Source organism: Leuciscus leuciscus (genome assembly GCF_965113295.1).
Source record: "Leuciscus leuciscus genome assembly, chromosome: 4".
NCBI lineage: Eukaryota > Metazoa > Chordata > Actinopteri > Cypriniformes > Leuciscidae > Leuciscus > Leuciscus leuciscus.
Window position 1 is genome coordinate 13599134 of NC_138728.1, and position 20759 is coordinate 13619892.

The following is a 20759-nucleotide window of genomic DNA, read 5'->3' on the forward strand; positions in this document are numbered from 1 at the left end:
AAAATGCAAAGGGAGGTGTAAGTGTGCATGCAGTTTTGTTGTGATAAGGTTCAGCCTAAACACTTGAAGACGGTTTCGCACAATGCTGCAAGGTTGCAGCATGAAGCACATCTTCCATTGCGGTCGTTCTCTCTTTTTCTGTCGCTCTCAGCTGTCTCAGGTCTGCGGTGTGCAGCTCAACAGAAAACAGGAAACAGCTGAAGCGTGTTCGCGAGTTCTCAGAAAACGCAAACATGTGCAATTGTTTGCAATCGGAGGGCTTTAAATTTGCCACGTGCTAAGCTTACGGTCGTGCGCGTTCTTTATCACCTTCCCCCATCTGATATGGCATAACACTTATCAAACTAATAAAGATTCTTATGTTCCAGAGTACATCAAAACAGTTTGATGAACAAAATTGTGGTTAAAAAAAAACAGGCTTGGCTGCTTAGCCCGAACAGTCAAGGGATGTTTACCAAGGGTTTGGCCTTCCTAAACCTCCTCGTTCCACACCAGGCCAAAGTACAGCAAATCCACACAATACATCTTTTAAACTCAGATCTTAATCACGATGCCATTTTTGAGCCAGAGACAAAATAACAGCAGATTTTCAACAACATGTGAGTCACAAGAAACCTGTCATGAACAAATTTCAGCCAAAAACTCATAGGAAATTAAATAAATTATATTTTGCTTAAAGATTAAGCCTGTTTTTAGGGCCATTAAGAGTGTTTGTATTTTTACATTATTATATGAATTATATGAAAATTGAGCATATTGTCCCCCGCAATTGTCATTGCCGTAATGCAAAAAAAAAAAAAAAAAAAAAATTGGCATTTACCGCAAAGCAAAAAAAAAGTATCTTTATCTTTATCCTGAAAATATAGAAATCTTGATATTTCAATCAAACGATATTCAGTAATCGGAAAAGAATCGTATTGCAGATGCATCACAGTAATGAGAATCTGGAGGAAAATGAATAAGATCATACTACAAAAAATAAGACTTGGACATGTTTCCATGAGATTTGCTTATATGTGTGTGAGAGAGTGAGAAGGTGTTGTTGGTGTTTTCATATGTGTATTAGTTACCGGTTATCTTTTCCCTTCACTGAGTCAGCAGTTAACCACATACACCACAGGCCAGAGACCTTTCTGAAAGACAGAGAAACAGAGAGCGAGAGGCCTGTAAAAAAAAGTACCCAGCTATTCTAAGCATTCCTCTCGCTGTAAAAGCAGGAACATACATTCCTAAAAGAAACAGAGAGAGAAAACGAGGTGACATATAAATCTGGAAGTTCCCTAAATGACAAACACAGCAAAAGAGATCAATGTCTCAATACTAAAGTCTTAGTAATTGATTTGTCTCTCTTTTGCTTTTAATGGCAACGGCATTTGAGCTGCATGAACTCTACAAACTTCTTTCTTTCCGATCCTAAAACTGTTTCTGGTTTAAATTAAACTGTGAATCCTAGTCTTTTAAACAAATTATAGACAAACTGAAATATATCATCAGGAAAGAAGAGACATCTCCACTGGTGACCCTTGCTATCAGCTCCCTGGTCTTCAGCAAGAGTAACGACTTTAACACTAATGATAAGATAAGTGTAAAAACAACAGATAACAGGCATTTTCCTGACCCTCACTTTATAAACTACTGCGCACATAAAAATATAAAAACATACATGGCAGAAAAACTGCTTTTGAAAGCCAAAGGTATGCTGGCGCTTTCAACGCAGAAATCATATTATCAGATCAGATCATAATATTATGTATAATTAACAAAAAGAATATGCACATCGTGTCAGTTCTAGAGAAAATATTCAGTTTGTTCTTTGGGATGAAAGGAAAGTAGCACCTGACAGGAGTAGAAAGATTCTGAATAAAAGAAGAAAGACACACAGAGAGAGAGAGAGAGAGAAAGCAACCAGGTGAGTCTCTCCCAGAGTGAAAAAGAGACTGCAGTTTCCTTCCAGCTGCTTTCACTCAGGTCCTCTTTGTTGTGGTCCAGTGCTGCAGATGAAGAACGAGAGGGTGGTTGAGCGCCGAAAGGCAGAAGTGAAAAGAAAGCGGAACAAAGGCCACACAGTGTGAAGGAACACACACTTACAGCAAATCCACAGATATGTTTTTACTGTGCGGTCTTGCATCTACACACAATCTCAAGCTCCGTGTGCCAGATTCCGTGTGTTTGTGATGTTGTATACCGCATGCATGCATACTTCCCTGGAAAACCATATGCTCAAGCGTCTAAGCAGAGTAGGAAACAAGCACGGCGACTCTGAACTGGCAAGGCCTGCAGGTAAATAGATGTATTGGACCTGTTTTGAGTCACATGACATGCACACCTACAGAATTGATGTCCCGCTTCAAACGCTCTCGCTGCTTTCCAAGTGTTCAAACATCTAAAGGACACACGAACAGCTATTCAGGTCCTTTCGTTTTCTTTTTTGTTATACTCGTCTTCTCCCCACCCCCATCTCTCTTTCCATTCTCTGTCTTTTGTCCATTGAATCGAAATACCCTCCATTTCAGACCGCTACCAAGCAGAAAACAGAATCTTGGAGAGTGAGCCACTTTAATTTTTTTGACAGCACCCACAATGCCTTGTGTGTAGTGACTTATTTGATATGCTCTTGCTAGAGAACATTATCTTTGAAAACCTGCATGTCAGCAAACACAAAAGAAAAAATGTACTGATATAGACAAACATACTTGATGTAAGATGTAAGAATATTACTCAATGAAACAAAGAATCATATAATAGAGAAAGCTATGCATTAGCATTCCTTTTTTAAGCATGTTAGCTGCTCAGCTAGCGCAACACCCCTGGAAGGGTTTTTAATCTTTTCTCAATGTCCCTCTTTTCTATATCTAGGTTTTTGATGCATAAATGACTACAGAATCACAGGAAAATGACTAATTAGCTGATTAGCACTACAAGGACACATTGTGCAAACAACTATCCTAAGCTAGTGATGTCAAAATGCAGTAGCCAGGGGAAAATCCAAAACATAAATCCTATTGCACATTTTTAAGACCCAACTGAGGAAATAAATATACTGATCAAATATCCTCTGTACTACAATGAAAAACTGGCAATATGGTAAGGAAGCTAATAGCAATATAGCTAATAGTACTATTAGCTTGCTTACCATATTGCTAGCATTTCATTATAGTACAGAGGATATTTTGGTGATGTTGTAGCACCTACAAGCAATGGCTAACTGCTAACTGAAGCTTGAACCTTAGGGCCAAAGGCCTGTTCACACCAAGAGTGATAAAGATAACTATAACAATATTATCATCCACATCAACAGACTTTAACTTTCTATTTATTATAGGCAAGTGCTGTATTGTCGTCTGCCACAATAAATGTTCAATCTCTTTAAGGTCGGGTGGATTCTGAATGAAAAAAAGCAAATGATTCCAATGATATCTTTCGTCTGTCGTTACACTGTAAAAAAGTGATCAGATGACCTAACTTAAAAAAAGTGAAGAAACCCATTCCGTTAAAATTAAGTAAATAAACTTCATGTGTAATTGAAAAAAAATTTTTTAAGTGGAATTGTAAAAAAGTGAGGAAACCCGTTGAGTTAAAATTAAATAAACGTCATGCATAATTGAAAAAATTATGTTTATAGTTTATAGCATTCACATAAGAACGGCTAAATGAACAATGATCATTTATAATTAACTTTAAGCTGGTTAAGTCTATTATTTTCTAAACGCAGCTGCACTACTCCTGCTCTCTACTGACGTCCATACAGACTTCCTTTCTTTGTCCTAATAGAGGAAAAACTCAAAGCAGGTCCTGGTTACTAATAACGTCTGGCATATTTTTCTCAATCAGCGCCTGGTTACTAATAACGTCTGGCATATTTGTCTAAAATGGCCGAACTGGAGCAGCGTATATCAGCATACTCTGGTCTGTGATACAAAACTGTCCCATCCCATGCTGTTATACTAAATTTCGTCCAAGAAGACAAAGAATTACCTAATGAAACATGAAAGCATATGTCAGAGTGTTTTGATAAATAATAAGACCACATCCACGGGAAAACATTGCCAAGATAGGAAATCTTTTATTACAGAGAAAAAAACTTTTCTTCCAAAATATAGAAATCTGTACAACTTCCGCACAATCAATTTACATGAACTGTACAAATTTACAGCAGTTCATCACAACATACCCAAGAATGAGGAAAATAATGAACACAAGAGATGTACAGACGGGAAAAAAATCACAAGATACAGACAGCTTTATCTTGGGTTGCTCAGAATTTTTTCTTTTTTGTTTTAATTTAAAAAAAAAAGAAAGAAAAGAAAAGAGGGAAAAAAAACAAACACGGAAAGTCTATCAGCACAGAGCATGGAAACTGATTTCTATATTACCAAAACAACTTTGGTCCTCTCCAACACTCCTAACACAAATGGCTTCGCTTATGAAAGAGGAATTCATGTTAAAATATGAAATACAAAAAGGAACACGTCTACACACAGCAAAATATCAATTATTGGCACTTCCCATATGTATGGTTATGTACTTAGTCTACCATATGTTGTACAATAACAATACATTCTACAAATATGGAACCACCTCAGATGCGAAAGTGGCAATAACGCAAATCACTTCTGAAATGACCAACAAAATTCCCAACCGAATCATTCCCTTCTGTTTTTCACATCTTAACATCCATAAGGGTTTCAATGAATGTCTGTGGCCTGAGCTTGGCAATACATTCCAATCGAGACGCTTCGGTCTCAAAGTCACATAACTTCAATGTTTAACCTATTAGTGCATTTCATGTGCTCTTGCCTCCGAGTATACTAGAGTTCAGACTCACAACGATACTTAAAACTTGTGTGCAAACATTTACCGAACTGAAACGGAGAATAGAAACAGTTTGCTGATGTTGTTTCAGTGGAGGTGGGGGAGGGGAAAAGTAGCTTGTAGTTTAAAAGCTGCAGATCTAAAAAAACACTTAAATTGTCTGTTCCAATTTGGTTGAGATCACCAGAATGTGGTTAAAAAGCTTCAAAAGGTAAAACCATCAGGCGAGGGGGGCCGCGTGTCAGATTTCAAAGCATTCAGAGGGGTGGGATGGCGAATTGCGTCCGAATATTAGGGTTCGACTCATGCTTAAAATGTCAATTTGATTTAAAAACAGACTTTCCACCCGTCTAAAATAATGTCTGGACCAAAACGAGACAGAAAGGGACGGCAGTGCATCGACAACCCGGCGTTACCCATGGTCCTCGAGGGTCAAAAGTATTAGCACACATAGGACTGATCATCAGCACCCTGTCTCGGCAGTTTAACGGCTAAGGCAAGAGCAGTTTGTCGCACACATAAACGCACGCAAAGCCTGCAACCCGCTTATTTCCACCAACTTACACCAATGTAAACAGAATCAGCCAGAGACCAGGAGCATCCCGTATTAGCATCTCTTCCCGTCCCGACTCGGCCCTGTACGTAAGGCTCAGTGGGGTTTGTAGTGCGCTTGGTGTGTGTATGTGTGTGTGTGCTGGCATAAAAACTCTCCACCAGGCTGCGAGAAGGGGGCCGGAGAGGATTGTAGCTGCCCTGATGTGAGGGTCCTACCCCCTCCTTCGCCCAGCCGACAGAGGGAGGTGATATGTTTCGACCGCGCACTCCTAGTTAAGACTGAGACCGGTGACGCCTGTTTGGAAAGTGTGTCGGGACACCCTCCGTAACAACCGAGCACCACTGGCCCTGTGATTCTGCGAGGAGATGGGAACATTGGTCCGTTTTTCGACGCCCTTTCTAGTTGGCCATGTACTGGCCGTAAATGAAGTCCTAGTGATTGACAACTAATCTCGAACAGCCTGAATCAGTCAATCGAAAGGATAAAATTGCCTAGAGAGAACAACCTGGGATTGAAATGTCTCCCTCAGCTTTGAAAATATTGCAACCACGTCGCCCTGTGCAGAGCGCAAGCAGAGAAAGCGATTTACGACAACTGAATGACGAGGTGCGCGATGGAATGCAGCTGGGTCAAATCGAAACGTCATCCCACACAGTCTAAAAATGTAAAAGTGCATTCAAGGTCCTTTCTAAACCAGGCAGAAAGTAAAGACCACATCTGCTCCGAGGTTTAAAAAACAAACAAAAAAAAAACCTTTGCTACATCTTTCATTTTGGTATGACAAGGGGCTTAAATAAATCAAATGTTTTGTCATCAATTTTTGTTTTGTTTTCTCTTTTTTTGTTAGAAATTACATTCATCCAGGAGGGAGCCCCTAGAAAAAGCTACAAGCATGAGAACCTTTGCATCACAGTGCCATTGACGGCCAGAGTGGGAAACAGTATGACACAGGTATTCCATCGCGGCAGTGTACAGGATGGAGGCGGTTTGAAACGGGTTCACGTCGACCTGAAGCCCAAAAGGAGCTCCGGTTGTGTGCCAGACACTGAGAAAATAGACAAAAGTACCGCTTTGTGGTCCAAAAAAGTGAGGTTTTTAGAAAAAAAAAAGAAAAAGGAAAAAAAGAGGCTCGTAGCGGCTACTCAGGTCTGGCACGGCTTCCCGAAGGTCTGGGCTTCAGCTCGACGGCAAACGGAGAGATGATGAAATTGGATTCTGAGTGCAATTCCTAAACATTTTAGAGGGAGTTTGTGTTTATGCGATAACATAAACCGTGAAAGCGAAAGTGCAAAGTCAACATCGACAGACGATAGCAGAAAAAGCCCCCTCTGTGAGCTGGGGGGCCGGGCGATGTTTCAGGTCTTCATTAGCTGCCCCAGGGTCGAGCCTCTGGTAGATCCAACACAATAACAGAACAGACAACCAAACGAGTGAAAATTAAACCTACGAGGTTTCCATCACCTGGACGATAGGACACATCCTGTTTTTTTTTCTTCTTCTCCTTTCTCTCTTTTTTTATTTCTTAAAAATGATTTCTGTGAACCGTTTAGCTGGACACAGTCATCATGTAGGGTTTAGCGGGGCTGGTGCGACCCAAAACCATTAGTTCCTCCTTGCAGCTGATGCGACTGTCCACCATGGGGGATACCTGGGCGACAGAGGAGGAGGGGTGGCCGTTTCCAGTGGTAACGCCGGGGTTTCCGTTGGTAATTGGGAGGGACTCGTAGAGCACGCAGATTGAGCCGTCCTCTCCGATGCGGTAGGACACCTCAAATGGGTCGACCCACAATGTGAGCTCACTAGGAAGCAGCAGGTAGAGTTGCTGGATGGTCAGGCCAATGCGCTGACCGGCCTGTCCCACCAGAGGGTCCATCTTGTGGTTGATACGTATGCAGCGATAACCAGAACCCTTGTTGGGACGATCTGGGAACCAGTGGTGTTTGTATTGCTCTGTAGGAGAGAGACAGAGGGGGTGGTTATGTAGTCATCCATATATAAACTAATAAATAAAAAGCAATGAACAAAAAATGAATTCACTGAAATGTTATGTAAGATGTGGAACTTGCTAATTATTTATTCAACTGTAAACTGTACAGACATCAAAACTATAGCCGATAAGTCATGGGCATTATTAAGTCGTTAAATGAAGTAGTCGTAAATTATAAATATTAATTATGATGTTTTTGAAAGATATTTATTTTAAGATCTGCTATAAATTCTGCTTATTAAATTATGAGTATTATTGAAGAATATTCTTCTTAATAATATTCACACATTATTCATTCAATTCATTTGGGGTAGCATATCAAAACTGATAATTTGATACCAATTGTTTTTGTGTAATAAATGTAGGCTAAATTATAATGTACATGAAAGATATTTATTTTTTAGATTTTCTATTAAAAAGTAAAAAGTTGTGTTAGGCAAGTGTTATTAAAGAACACTATTAATTTTAAGTGAGTGTTGCATATAATTTTAGGTGGAAATGAACATGTATTTTTAAATATCCATTATCAGCCAATAATATTCAGGTAATATTACTAATATTGCCCCGAAAACCTATATAGTCCCAATATATTGTGCATCCCTAAGCTTAGTAGACACTAAGACAATGGTTAACGGTTAGTTTTTTGTTGTGTACACTTTACTAAGTTCCAGAATTTTCTTTTATAGTTTGAAATCTTTCAATTCCAACATTTTCAAAAATAAAAAATTATGAAGTTTCAGAGTCCTTCATACATTTTTTTTGAATGCACGTGTTGTTCTAGCAACAACAATAAAACAAATATTATATGGAAAAGGACTTACAAAATGCTTATGTTTAGAAACAAAAAGAAAATCAACTTGGTTATTCTGGAATAATTATTATCCCTACCCATAATAAATCGAACGAACGCTGTATTAAAAAAACACGCATTCTGCAATATGATAGTTTGGCCTTGTTAGGCAGCGAATGTAGCAGCAATCTAGAAAGGATGTTTTTCACAGTGTGAAATGATTGTTGGTAGAACACAGAAAAACAACCATTAACCATCTGTGTCAAAAGCCTACGTGACGGAGAGAGAGAGGGCCATTTGATTGCTCAATCCCCTTTTGGCCTGTAAGTCACAAAGTCTTCAAACACAAGGAGAGCAAAAGGCTGAAGTCCTGGCAGAGCAGCAGGAGGGGGAGGGACCCTCCTCTTAAAGACAAAGTGTCCCATTTAAAACAACCTGATTTCATCAAACATCACGGTGTCAAATGGATCAGCTTTGCTTTTTGCTAGTACATTTTGTCCATTTCTTTTGAGCCAATTCATAATACGTGCGAGCATGTTCAGAAGTGAGGCTAAACATAAACGCATGACTTCTAATGTTCAGTCACAACCTACATAAAGGACTTGTTTTTCAAAAAAGAAAAAGACTTTTCACAATCGCATTTTCTTTCCCTTTTGGCTCGGTGTATTGGGTGACAGGTGGAGAACAGAAGACGGAGGGATGGGTCTCAAAGCCTCTTTGTGAGGCTCTTAAATAAGCCAGGCCCCCGCAGGCCACCTGTAGACTTGGGTTAGATAATGACGCCTGTGTACCGTCTGTGACGTGCCTTCCCATTCTCCTAAAAGCCCTGTACACAATGATCAATGCAAATCAACCCACCCACAACTCTGGATGGAACCCAAACCGCAACAATGCTCGTACTACACGTACAAAATGTTTAACGAAGTGAAAACGTTGCTCGTCAACATCAAGATAACCTTTGGACCGTGCGGTGGCTGTATTAGGGAGTTTTGTTGGCGAAACAAGGCTTGCTGTAAGGTTGGGAATTAGGACAAAGCCGTGACGAACGTGTATTTAGTGATGTGATTAGCGAACAGGAAGCAGAGACAGATTTTCAGATACATCTTACACAACACCTGTTTTTTTTATTTTTAAATCTGGCAATCCTTTCTTATACACACACATTTTAACTGTGTGGAGAAGGAACTAACCCACTTTTTCTACCCTATGGGGATTATGAGGGGTCTTTGTTCCATTGTGTGGACATATGCTGGGTTGAGACAGCCGAGAAGGGAAGGAAAGAGAAAATCTAAACATTATGAAGTCCTCTGGAACAGTAATATGTGATGATGTGCAACTAGCCCCCAAACCCCCAACACTAGCCTCGCTTCCTCCATCGACGGCCATTTTGTCTGACTGGGGCCAAAACATCAGTTGTTTACCTAAAGAGTATTTATTGACTGCCTTTTCCCAAAACGAGGAAAATAAAACAAAAATAAAATAAAGAATGTTATAACACTAAATAAAAAATATTTATATAAATACACAGCTTACTTTAAACATTTAGTTCCACATCTGACTGCAAACACGTGTATTTGTGTATAACCTAAAATAACTTCTATTACGATTATAGTAATGCCATGTTGGTAAATTTTATGTTTGATTGCTATTTCAATTGCAAACCACATTTTATTCTATAGTATTGTTTTTGTCTTATGAGTCGGAATTAAGGCTAAACAAAATCCTGTTCTGTAAAAAAAACAAAACAAAAAAAAAACAGGAAAAAGATGGGTGGTAAAACAAAATGGGGAAAGGACAACAACGTTAAAAGAACAGATATTATTTTTTATAGCTAACACTAAACAATAATAATTAATTGTTATTCTACTTCTGTCTTTACACCTTTTATTCTTTTATTTGATCATATATTTGTTAGGAAAACTAGCATAAATTGTAAAGAATTGTAATGTATTTAAAACTTTCCATCTACAAACATTTCCAGTTGAACACAAAACAGACGAAATTGCCTATTCAACTTGTTGTTAGAACGCTGTGTACTTAAATGTTTATTAACGAAACACAGGCACAGTGTGTGTTATGCACACTATTATCAGTGTGCAAAAGAGATGAAACATTAACCATACATTTCATATCTCCAGTATTGCTGTGCATTACGTAATTTACTGCCAACAGCATATGGCAAGCCATTTTAACATTTATTCCTTACAACTAACTAGTATCTAATTGTATAGATATTTTTTAATTACTACCCAGTAATCTGATATTAATTAGTACTTTTTCCTCAATCTCACTAATTAAGTTAACTAGCAAAGATTCTCCATAAAATGTAATGGCACAAATCTAGTTTGTTACCAATAACAAATCCAAACCAAATAATCACTTTATAGTGACTAAGGCTAGTGACTAGTAGCATTCAAATAGGTACTAATATGTAATAAATAAATAATACTGAGTTAACAAATAGATATTACTCACTACTGGAATGATTACTAATAAATAGTTACAAATGAAAGGCATACTAGCCAATATTTAAGTACTTACTAGTGAGAATCGATTCACTATTTGATTGTGTTCTAGTAATCAAAAATAGGCCAAGTAATTTTAACAAAAACATACCTATTTGTTTAATGGAATAAATGTTAAATCGGCTTGCCATATGAACCCAATGCATCCATTTTATGAACTACACAAATAGTCCGTCGATAAACTGAGCTATTAATTACGATTTCCTCTCTGTCTATACACACACGTTTATAAACATGTCTATCTTTTGTCCTTTTAAGTCTTTCTTTGGGTCTCTGTTTGTGTCGAGGGTTTCGCCTGTGCGCAAAGCGTCCGCGCGCTTCCGCCTATGTGGCCAAAGCACATAAATTAACTGATAAACAAAGAGATCGATGTTTTCCACATTTTCCACAAAACAAACGACGCATGAATAGAACGTGGATATAATGAAGTTCATATCCGTGTGTAGAGAAAGATACTTACCTGCCAGGATGTCCTGTAGGGTCTGGTTGAATGTCTGGAGCTGTCTGTCGTTCACATGTCCTTTAATCCGCAGGAATCTCGACAGAAACCCGACGGCGGCGTTTATTTCTGGCTTCATCGTTCCTCGGGCACAGAGGGTATGCATTGAGAGGCTCCGTGCGCTGTATGGCCAATGCGCTTTTGTTTCCGTTTGCAAAATGATCCTTGTTTTTCGAGTGTTTTAGTTCTCTGATGCCTATGCTGAGCATTTATTTGTCGATGAAGGAAAAACTCGGAGAGTGCTACGTGTTCCAGGACGGTACAGTGCTTCGACTGGGGTTGTTTTGTCCGAATAAACACATAGAGGTGGGCACCACCCTCCTCGGTCACAGTCCTCCAGAAGAGTAGACAGAAATGAAAGCGAGCAGCGCTTATGTAATGCCCCCTCCACCACCAGCAACAACAGCAACAACAACCAGCCAATCACCGCGTTTTGGCGAGGTGACGTATGCGCGGAGGAGTGGGTTCATTACGTCACAACTCTAGAAATAAACAGAGCATGTGAAAAAAGCGCTGGATGGAGGTTTTAACCCCTTCCTCTGAACCACAACATAACCGACTTGAATTTCATGTACAAAATGTCTATACATAACCCACGTATAATAACGGCTCAGACCGTCATTTAAGAGAGGCGTCATTAGTAACTTCTGCAGTGATATTTGGAATTCCCCACTCACTTCAAGGGGAAGACCCAACCTAGTGTACTAGTCTTTTAAAATGGACACATTGTACATCCTACACAACCACAAGTTCTCTGACCAAAGAGACAAAAATATAGAATAATATTAATAATGTAGGCCTATGTCTGTGTGATTAGGTTATGGACCTGTACATTTCCACAGCTTGTTTTCATCCCTGAGAGAAACCTTGGCATTCAGAACAGCGGGTTTAGGAGGATGTTTGTATGTGGCTATGTATTTACCTACCAGTGGGATAAACCACTGCAAGGTGTTTCAAAGGGACTAAGGAACATTCTGACCCAATTCTGTTGCTTTTTCTGTTGTGGCCAAAGGCAAATCACCTCTGAACTAGCGAGTGCTGACTCAAGCCTCAACCCGACCTGCCCTGCACACCTATCATTCAATTACACTGACATCTTGGTTGGTCCAAGACCAGCTAACGGCAGTATTTAGCAAATGACTACATTCTGAAATTGCCTGATCATCTCTGCAAATCTCTTTGATGCCAATGTCAAAAAATAACTGCAAGTCACTATAGAATTAGGCAACCGTTTGATTATATTTGATCACAATATTTTAAAGTAAGTCCATGAAACCTTGTTTCACAGTTAATATGCAACAATCCTCCCATGGGTGTTTCAGAGACGACTGAATCAAAAGCCTCAGGTAAACATGGCAGCCAAGCCGCCCGCCGCTGGAAAAATTCAGCGTGACTGAAAATAATAAAAATTTTAGTGGCAGCGATTAATCACAACATCACTATGTCTGCCCTCACTCCACCCACAAGTCCAAGGGGCTCGAAGGGATGAGAGGAATTCATGCATTTTGCAAGGGCTGTGAGATCAGCTTTCCCTGCTTCTTTTAGGTGGGATTTTAACGGTGGGGGAACTGACTCTAAATGTTAACGCTGAAACCAGAACAGTCCTATACTTAGTCTTTCATAGCCCATCATGCCTCAAAAGTAACAGTGATACCCCATATTAAACAAGCCATTCTGACAATTACTGTCCCATTACCGGAATACAGATTCCTCAGAGAAAAGAATGACCGTGACAGGGAACAGAAGAAAAGGAGACATGTGATATGTGAGTTTGAGCTCCTTTCTCACTTTTCTCAAGGTGAATGAGGTGTGAAAGACAACACCAATATAAAGACAAGCTGTGGAATCACTTGACTGAGACAATGTTTTATTACGCCGTTATTTCTTCATCCCTCGCTCTTGACCTCTCTTTGGAGAATATTGACTTCATCCGTTAGAACTGACGCAATCTTTCCCCTTGACGCGGCTGATGGAGTGAGTAAACATGAGAGAGGGATAACAGAGGTGAACATTGAAAATAGAAGGGAGGAAGACTAGAAATATGTTTAAAAGGACATAGATAAAACTTTGATCAGTTAACTCAGAATGTTAACTCAGGTCTAAACGTTAATGAATTAAATGTTAAATTAATAATGTATATTAATATTTAATTATATTATACGTATCATTATAATACATTTATAAATGAATAATAATTTGTAAACTAAATTTGTTTTTATTTTAGATATTATTATATGTACAATTATACACACACATATATACGTGCGTTTATAAAATATTACAATTAATATTCACTCATGAATTAATATATAATAATGTATTTTATATATATACATGTATATATATATTTATATTTATTTGTTATATATATATATATATATAAATATATATATATATATATATATATGAATTATTATATATATAATATATATACTGTGTATACTATGTGGTAATGGTGTAATAAAATATGTGTGTGTGTGTGTGTGTGTGTGTGTGTGTGTGTGTGTGTGTGTGTGTGTGTGTGTGTGTGTGTGTGTGTGTGTGTGTGTGTGTGTGTGTGTGTGTGTGTGTGTGTGTGTGTGTGTGTGTGTGTGTGTGTGTGTGTGGTAGAAAATTACTTTCAGGGAACATTCTACCGTAACTAAATGAACCAGACTGTATCCCACACCCATCACACAGACACATTTTACACACATTACACATACTGTGAATGATTTTCATTGGACAGGGCATGAGTGTGGTGTTTGGGTTGAGTCTCTGAATCATAGTCCTGTTGAGAACAAGATACATACTTGGAATAAAAATACCAGTGGTTGTTTGCACACTACTTGATACTTCAACAATACCTAATGTGTTAACATTTTGATCCACACATATTTATTCACAAAACACTTTGTTTAGAGCAAAATACTTTTCTTCTTAAATTAGAACATTATTATATCATAATTTGCCTTTATGGCATTTGAGGCCATTATAATAATATAGCTATCATATTTAATTCAATGAATGAAAAGCTTTAAAAATTGTGACGTGACCCTCAAAAACAACATTATCCGTCACAGCCCCATTTTCATTCACATTAAATGAAATGTTGTCTATATTGACTATAAGGTCCATTAACATTATCTGTGTACATTACTCTAAGTCTTTTTTTAGGTTAGAAGGTGTTTGTATAGCAAACTCATGAGGTTATCTCTGCTCTGCCAGTATATCGGGACATGCAAAAGTCATAAAAAGGAAAGCCAATAAACTGCAAACACTTGAGCATGGCTTATGAATAAACCGCTGATGGAAAAAAGGGGGGAAATGCCCTTCAGGTATATAACTATTGGCCCCAAAAAAAACTAAAAACCCTCCATGACTAATTTCCTTCTCTTTCCTCTAGTTCTAATCCAGGAAGCATGGGAGTGCTCTTTCTAACGGTTGGAAGTCAAAACCCCCAACTGTGTGGTTTGGCCATCGCTTCCATAGGCAGGACATTCCTCTGGAAACTCAACCCCCTTTCAGCTCAAAGACCTTCACACGCTTCCCATTCATTTCCAAAGGCCCTGAAAACAGGTTTTTGAAACACTAACGAAGGACGCAACAGTCAGGAACAAATATAGTTTTTTATAAAATCTCATTAATGTGTATTGGCTCTTGAAAACCTTCACACTGAACAAACAACCTTATAGGCCTCTGCCTATTTATAGGGGGGCTAATCTGTGCTCCCCACTCTCCGTATCTGTCCATATCTCCCTCAGTCGCTAGGCTGGTGTGACTTTATTTTTAGAGTTGAGAGAGAAGAGAAGCCTTTTCCAGAATATCCTCATGAGCCCCCGACTTCATCAGATACTCAGGGATAAGACATTGTGTAACTTTGCTCAGACATAAAGCTGAGCTTAGTATCCTCAACCACTGTTCACTATACTGAATTTTTTTAATATATTACAATAATATGAAATATATAAATATATAAAATATTATCTAAAAAAATAGTGCTGGGCAACGATTAATCGCAATTAATCGCATCCAAAATAAAGGTTTGTGTTTACATAATATATGTATGTCTACTAATTATTTTGTATATATACACATACACACATATGCATGTATATATTTAAGAAATATTTGCATGTATATATCATTTATATTATAAATATATTATGTATAAAAAAAAGTTTTATATATATAAAAAAAAAAAAATATATATATATACATGCATATGTGTATTTATAAATACAAAATAATTATACACAGTACACACACATATATTATGTAAACACAAACCTTTATTTTTGATGCGATTAATAACTAATACAAATATTACATATTGATAAAATAAAATATAATATAATAATATAAATCATATAAAAAATAAAATATAAATGTATTAATAAAAAGTAAATATTACACAAAAAAAATAAATATATATATATATAAAATATGTGTAATATATTTACTTTTTATTAACACATTTATATTTTTTATGATTTATATTTTTATATAAATCATATAAAAATATACACACACATAGGCTATATATATATATATGTGTATGTACATGTAATGTACCGGTAATAATATGTAATGTATCATTTGTTTATATATTTACTTTCTATTATAATTTCAAAATTACTTTTATAAAATGTAAAAAAATACATAAAAATTAAAATTTCACTGACAAAATAAGAAACCCATTTTTGTTAAAGACTTTCAATGACGAGATCAATACTCTCTTCGACAGAGTTGTCAGTTGTTGTTTTTTCAACTAAAATCTGCTAAACCAGGCCTGAGCATCCATAAGTCCATTCAAAATATGAAGATAATTTACTGAGAACCCCACAGGGTGGCAGAGGGTTTGCGAAATATCACAGCAGCAATATGGGCTATATTTAAGCGGTTTTGCCTTAAATGAGGCGTAGTAGAGCAGGACTGATCCAGATCTCTGAAGTCATGGAACATATCTGGCAGTGGGAGGAATGTTACAGGTTTAGGTTTTAATCGCTTCAGCTGCTTCTTCTACATATGCTGTGGATATTATTTTAATCTATACTGTAATCACGAACTATCACACATGCACGTCAAAGTCGTATCAGAATGGTTACAACCTGGTCCAGCCTGCCCTTGTGGGTATATCCGTGTCCTTGCTATTTTGCCAAGTACCATGTGTGTTTTTGTTCGTGTGTGTGTGTGTGTGTGTGTGTGTGTGTGTGTGTGAGGGCATGTTCAAGAGCTCATATTTTCCAGGTTTTCCTCTCAGCTGTAGCACTCTTTCACCACCCTGTGAGTCATGTCCGGTAGCGGGTCTGTTCGTGAGCTTGAACACACGGTTAACTCTTTGTAAATAGAGTTCTATACTACTTTAGAGAAATATATATATATATATATATATATATATATATATATATATATATATATATATATATATATATATATATATATATATATATATATATATATATATGAACTCATATCTAATTAAATGCCTGAATAAATGCCTCAATTATTTATCTATAGCTATGAAAGAACAATATCTGACTGTTACAATTTTCCTCTAGGGTGTCAGCTGAGAGAGGATTGATTTTTCAATAAATAAATAAATAAATAAAATAGTATTGTTGTATTATTACTCTATGAAAAGGTAACCTCTGACCACTAAAATTTTCCATTGAGACCAAAGAGGACTGATTTAAATAAATAAACAAACAAATAATGTATAATTTACTTTATTATTATTATCAAATAAGTGTCCAGAGCTATGAAAGAGCAACCTCTGACTATTAAAATTTTCCTGTACGATGTCAGCAGAGGGGATTCATTTTTCAAATAAATAAATAGAATTTTTATTATTTATATTCTTATACCCAAATATGTGTCCAGAGCTATGAAAGAGCAACCTCTGACCATTAAAATTTGAAAACAAGGTTTATGTTTGACCATTAAAACAAGGTTGATTAATTTAGTTTTAAAAACACCTTTCTATTAAAAAATAAAAACATTTAATAACATTTAAAATACATTTAAAAAACAAACAATTATAATAAAATACCATTTTAAATCTAATTTAATAAAATAACATTAAATGATTAGATTTTATATAATAATTTTAACTTAATATTAATCATAATATTTTAAATTATATTAATATATATAATAAAAATAATAGTAATACATAATGCAATTAAAAAAAAAATATATATATATATATAATATATATATATATATATATAAAGTATGGCTTTTAAGACAGACAATTAGGATAATCAGCTCCAGTCTGCTCTGGCCACGCTGATCTCCAGCATGTCTCAGGCTATGAGAGGCAAATAGATGACACAGCTCCTGAGGACTTAAAAGGGTGTGTGTGTGAGTGAGTGAAAGATGACAGACAGCCAACAGTGAGTCATTCTATAACCAGCTCAGCAGCTGTTGCCTTATCAGATAAGGCAGAAACCCGCCACACATGCACAGGAGACACACATACACTAAAAACAATACCTGTTTACAACATGCTATAAACCCTACTTCGTTAAAACACAGACCACATTTTACTTCCTGTACACACCTCAACACATGAAAACCTTTTTATTTTAACATAGTTTAGAGATGATATGGGGAAAGTACCCTCCTTACACAATCACTAAACTCAAAAAGTGACTGTTGACATTAAATACAGCAGATTAAAAGACTGCTCTCAGCAAATTTGAACCTAAACAAACAGTCTGATTATTTATTAATCTGGGACAAAAGGTGATTCATAGTCCAACATCAGTGCATTTACAGAGTCAACTTGACCTCAGGGTTTAAATGGACATGATAAAACTGGATTTAATATATGCCTACAGTGTTAAAGGCAGTGCTGTAAGCTCAATGTGTGTTGACTCTTTGCTTGAGGTTGTGCTGTGGTTGCAGGTTTAGAGATTAGGCCTCTGATCTGTTTGCAGCAAACGGGAGCCGCTTTCACACAATCAGAAGCGACACGAAAAAAACGTTCCCCTCTCTTGACCTCCTCGTATCCCCCTCACAAACTATTTAAAGAGCTGTCTTGGAAATATGTGTGTGTGTTGAAAAGGAGTTGGTGCTAAAATAATCTAAATCTAGCAAAAAAAGACTAAAATGCATGTTTGAGTTGACATATCTTTAAACATGTCAAAGCCATTGTTTTGTCTCAAGATGCACACCATAAAGCTACTTAAATGTCCTAATTTAACTAAGGCCTAATCCTGGCTTAATCTAAGCCTTGTCTGTAAAACAGGGCCTAAATCTGACATATCAGTGGAAGCATTTCTTTTAAGTAGGTTAAGATGTGCTCATATAATGACAAATAACTAGAAGTTTTCAGGCAGGATTAGTTTTCTAATTTACATTAGATTTACAACTCTTAACATAAGATGCCCATTATTTTATGTAGTGATTCAGACAGGATTCTAATCTCTAGTAATTTACATTTAATATATTGCTAATCTTTTGTGGTGTTTATAGGACAAATGACAAATGTTTATAGGACAAACAAAAAAAGTATGTTGCCCTATCAAGTGTTTTTTTTTTTTACATTAAGTTGGCAAAAACGATTAAAAAAAATTATGTTAAAGGGTTAGTTCACCCACAAATGAAAATTCTGTCAGTAATTACTCACCCTCATGTTGTGAACGAAAGTCTTACGGGGTTGGAACAACATGAGGATGAGTAATTACTGACAGAATTTTAATTTTGGGGTGAACGAACCCTTTAAGGGTGTGTGTGTGTGTATATATATATATATATATATATATATATATATATATATATATATATATATATTCGGAGGACCCCTGAAAAGTACTGTATATTTTACCATCGTTGTGTGAGAAAAACTTTATGATTTGGACAAGATGAAAATCACAAAGCCGGTCTATAAAACTCAAGAGAAAACTAGTCCCATCCAAACATGCCTGTATTCATCTATCACTCACACTTGGGTGTTTGTTGGGACATGTACCTATCAGCTGTAAAACAGGATCCAGCAGAGGATGGGAGGAGGGGCACGAATGAGAAAAATGGCTGTGGGTGTGTAAGATAACAGCTGTGGAGACAACTCAACGACATCAACAGCCAAACAGAGCAGAAACTCAAGACAAAGCGGCTCCTGCTCTCCGCAGGTTTGTCAGTTTTCACTTAATCATCATCACCCGAAGTAGTCAACAGATGCTCAGGAAGCCCTGGAGCCTGAGGAACATGATATGCCAACATCACTGTAAAAATGAATACAAGAAAATACTATTTCAATCTTTCTATTTCAAAAATTCACTTTTAATACAATGCTGTTTCTTTGTAATTAATTGTGAGAAGTTGTTTCAAAGTAAATTCTACACCAAAAAAAATATTTCAGTGAAATGCTACCTTTTGCCTGAGTCCTCAGAAACTAAAGCACAAAACAAAACGCTTGAGTGTGGAGTGCTTGTTGCTATGGCAATCTCTTGAGATGATCTTGTCGGGGCGAGCGCTCCTCATTCAACAGGAGCAATGAATAAATTGGGCACGTTGAAGAGAAAAATGACAGCCTTAAAGATGTACACAACGTCGCTAAGGTTAGTTGACAAATAAATAAATACAAAATGTGGTCACACTTTAGTTTAGGGTCCAATTCTCACTATTAACAAACTTTTGCCTTAATAAACTCCTAATTACTGCTTATTAATAGTTAGTAAGGTAGCTGTTAAGTTTAGGTATTGGGTAGGATAAAGGGATGTAGAATATGGTCATGCAGAATAAGGCAATAATATGTGCTTTATAAGTACTAATAAACAGCCAATATCTTAGTAATATGCATGCTAATAAGCAACTAGTTAATAGTGAGAATTGGACCCTAAACTAAAGTGTTACCGAAAATGTGTATTTATCTATAATGTTCTACTTCTTTAGAAAAACAAAAAATCTGAACAAAAGGCATAGTTCTCACAAAAATAAAATATGTGATCAACAGCCAGTTTGACACAGTTCTGTCAATTCAACACTTTAACAACCAATTAACAACCACTTTACAACCACTTTAACACATCATGTGAACAGAACCCATTGAACAGGTTTAAGAAGTTGTAACATTGCTAGAAAAGGGCCACGCCGATGTTATATGCGTGAATAAAGCCTTAATTTTAACGGTTTATTGTCCAAGAGATACAATTACAATGTTCTGAAGGACCTGAAGCGATTACTCCGTTTGGCTGTAAGCCTGTGACGTGGTTCAGAAATCAAGATTATTTCTGTTGTGGAAAGAAATGTAGTCACCTTAGACAGAAGCTAAAATTAAAAACCTTCTCCTCATTCATGAGGATAGACAAATGAATCAACTGAAGAGATGTTAGAGATGATCTTACTTCCTCAAAGTGTCCATTATATGCTATCTATATTTATCTAATTTTGTTTTGCAGTATTATTAGCAATATTTACACCACTTACAGCGTGTGTTGGAAAAGAAACACCAACTGAGGCAGTAGTGGCCTAATGGTTAGAGAGTCAGACTGGTAACACAAAGGTTTAAACAGATTTTTATTTTTGCCAAATTTTTGCTTTTATAGGATAGTATAGAGTGGACAGGAAGCGAGATGGGAGAGAGAGAGAGGGGGACAGGATCG

The 20759-nt window shown here is 36.8% G+C and overlaps 1 protein-coding gene across 1 annotated transcript; it reads right to left on the minus strand.

Moving 5' to 3' along the window:
- Nucleotides 1-4039: 4039 nt before the first annotated feature.
- btg1 (B-cell translocation gene 1, anti-proliferative) lies at nt 4040-11529 on the minus strand. The gene is made up of 2 exons (XM_082166707.1): nt 11131-11529; nt 4040-7318 (listed from the first exon to the last, which is right to left on the minus strand). Exons 1-2 carry the CDS (start codon nt 11273-11275, stop codon nt 6915-6917), a joined length of 549 nt encoding a protein of 182 aa, XP_082022833.1. The 5' UTR covers nt 11276-11529; the 3' UTR covers nt 4040-6914.
- Nucleotides 11530-20759: the final 9230 nt, after the last annotated feature.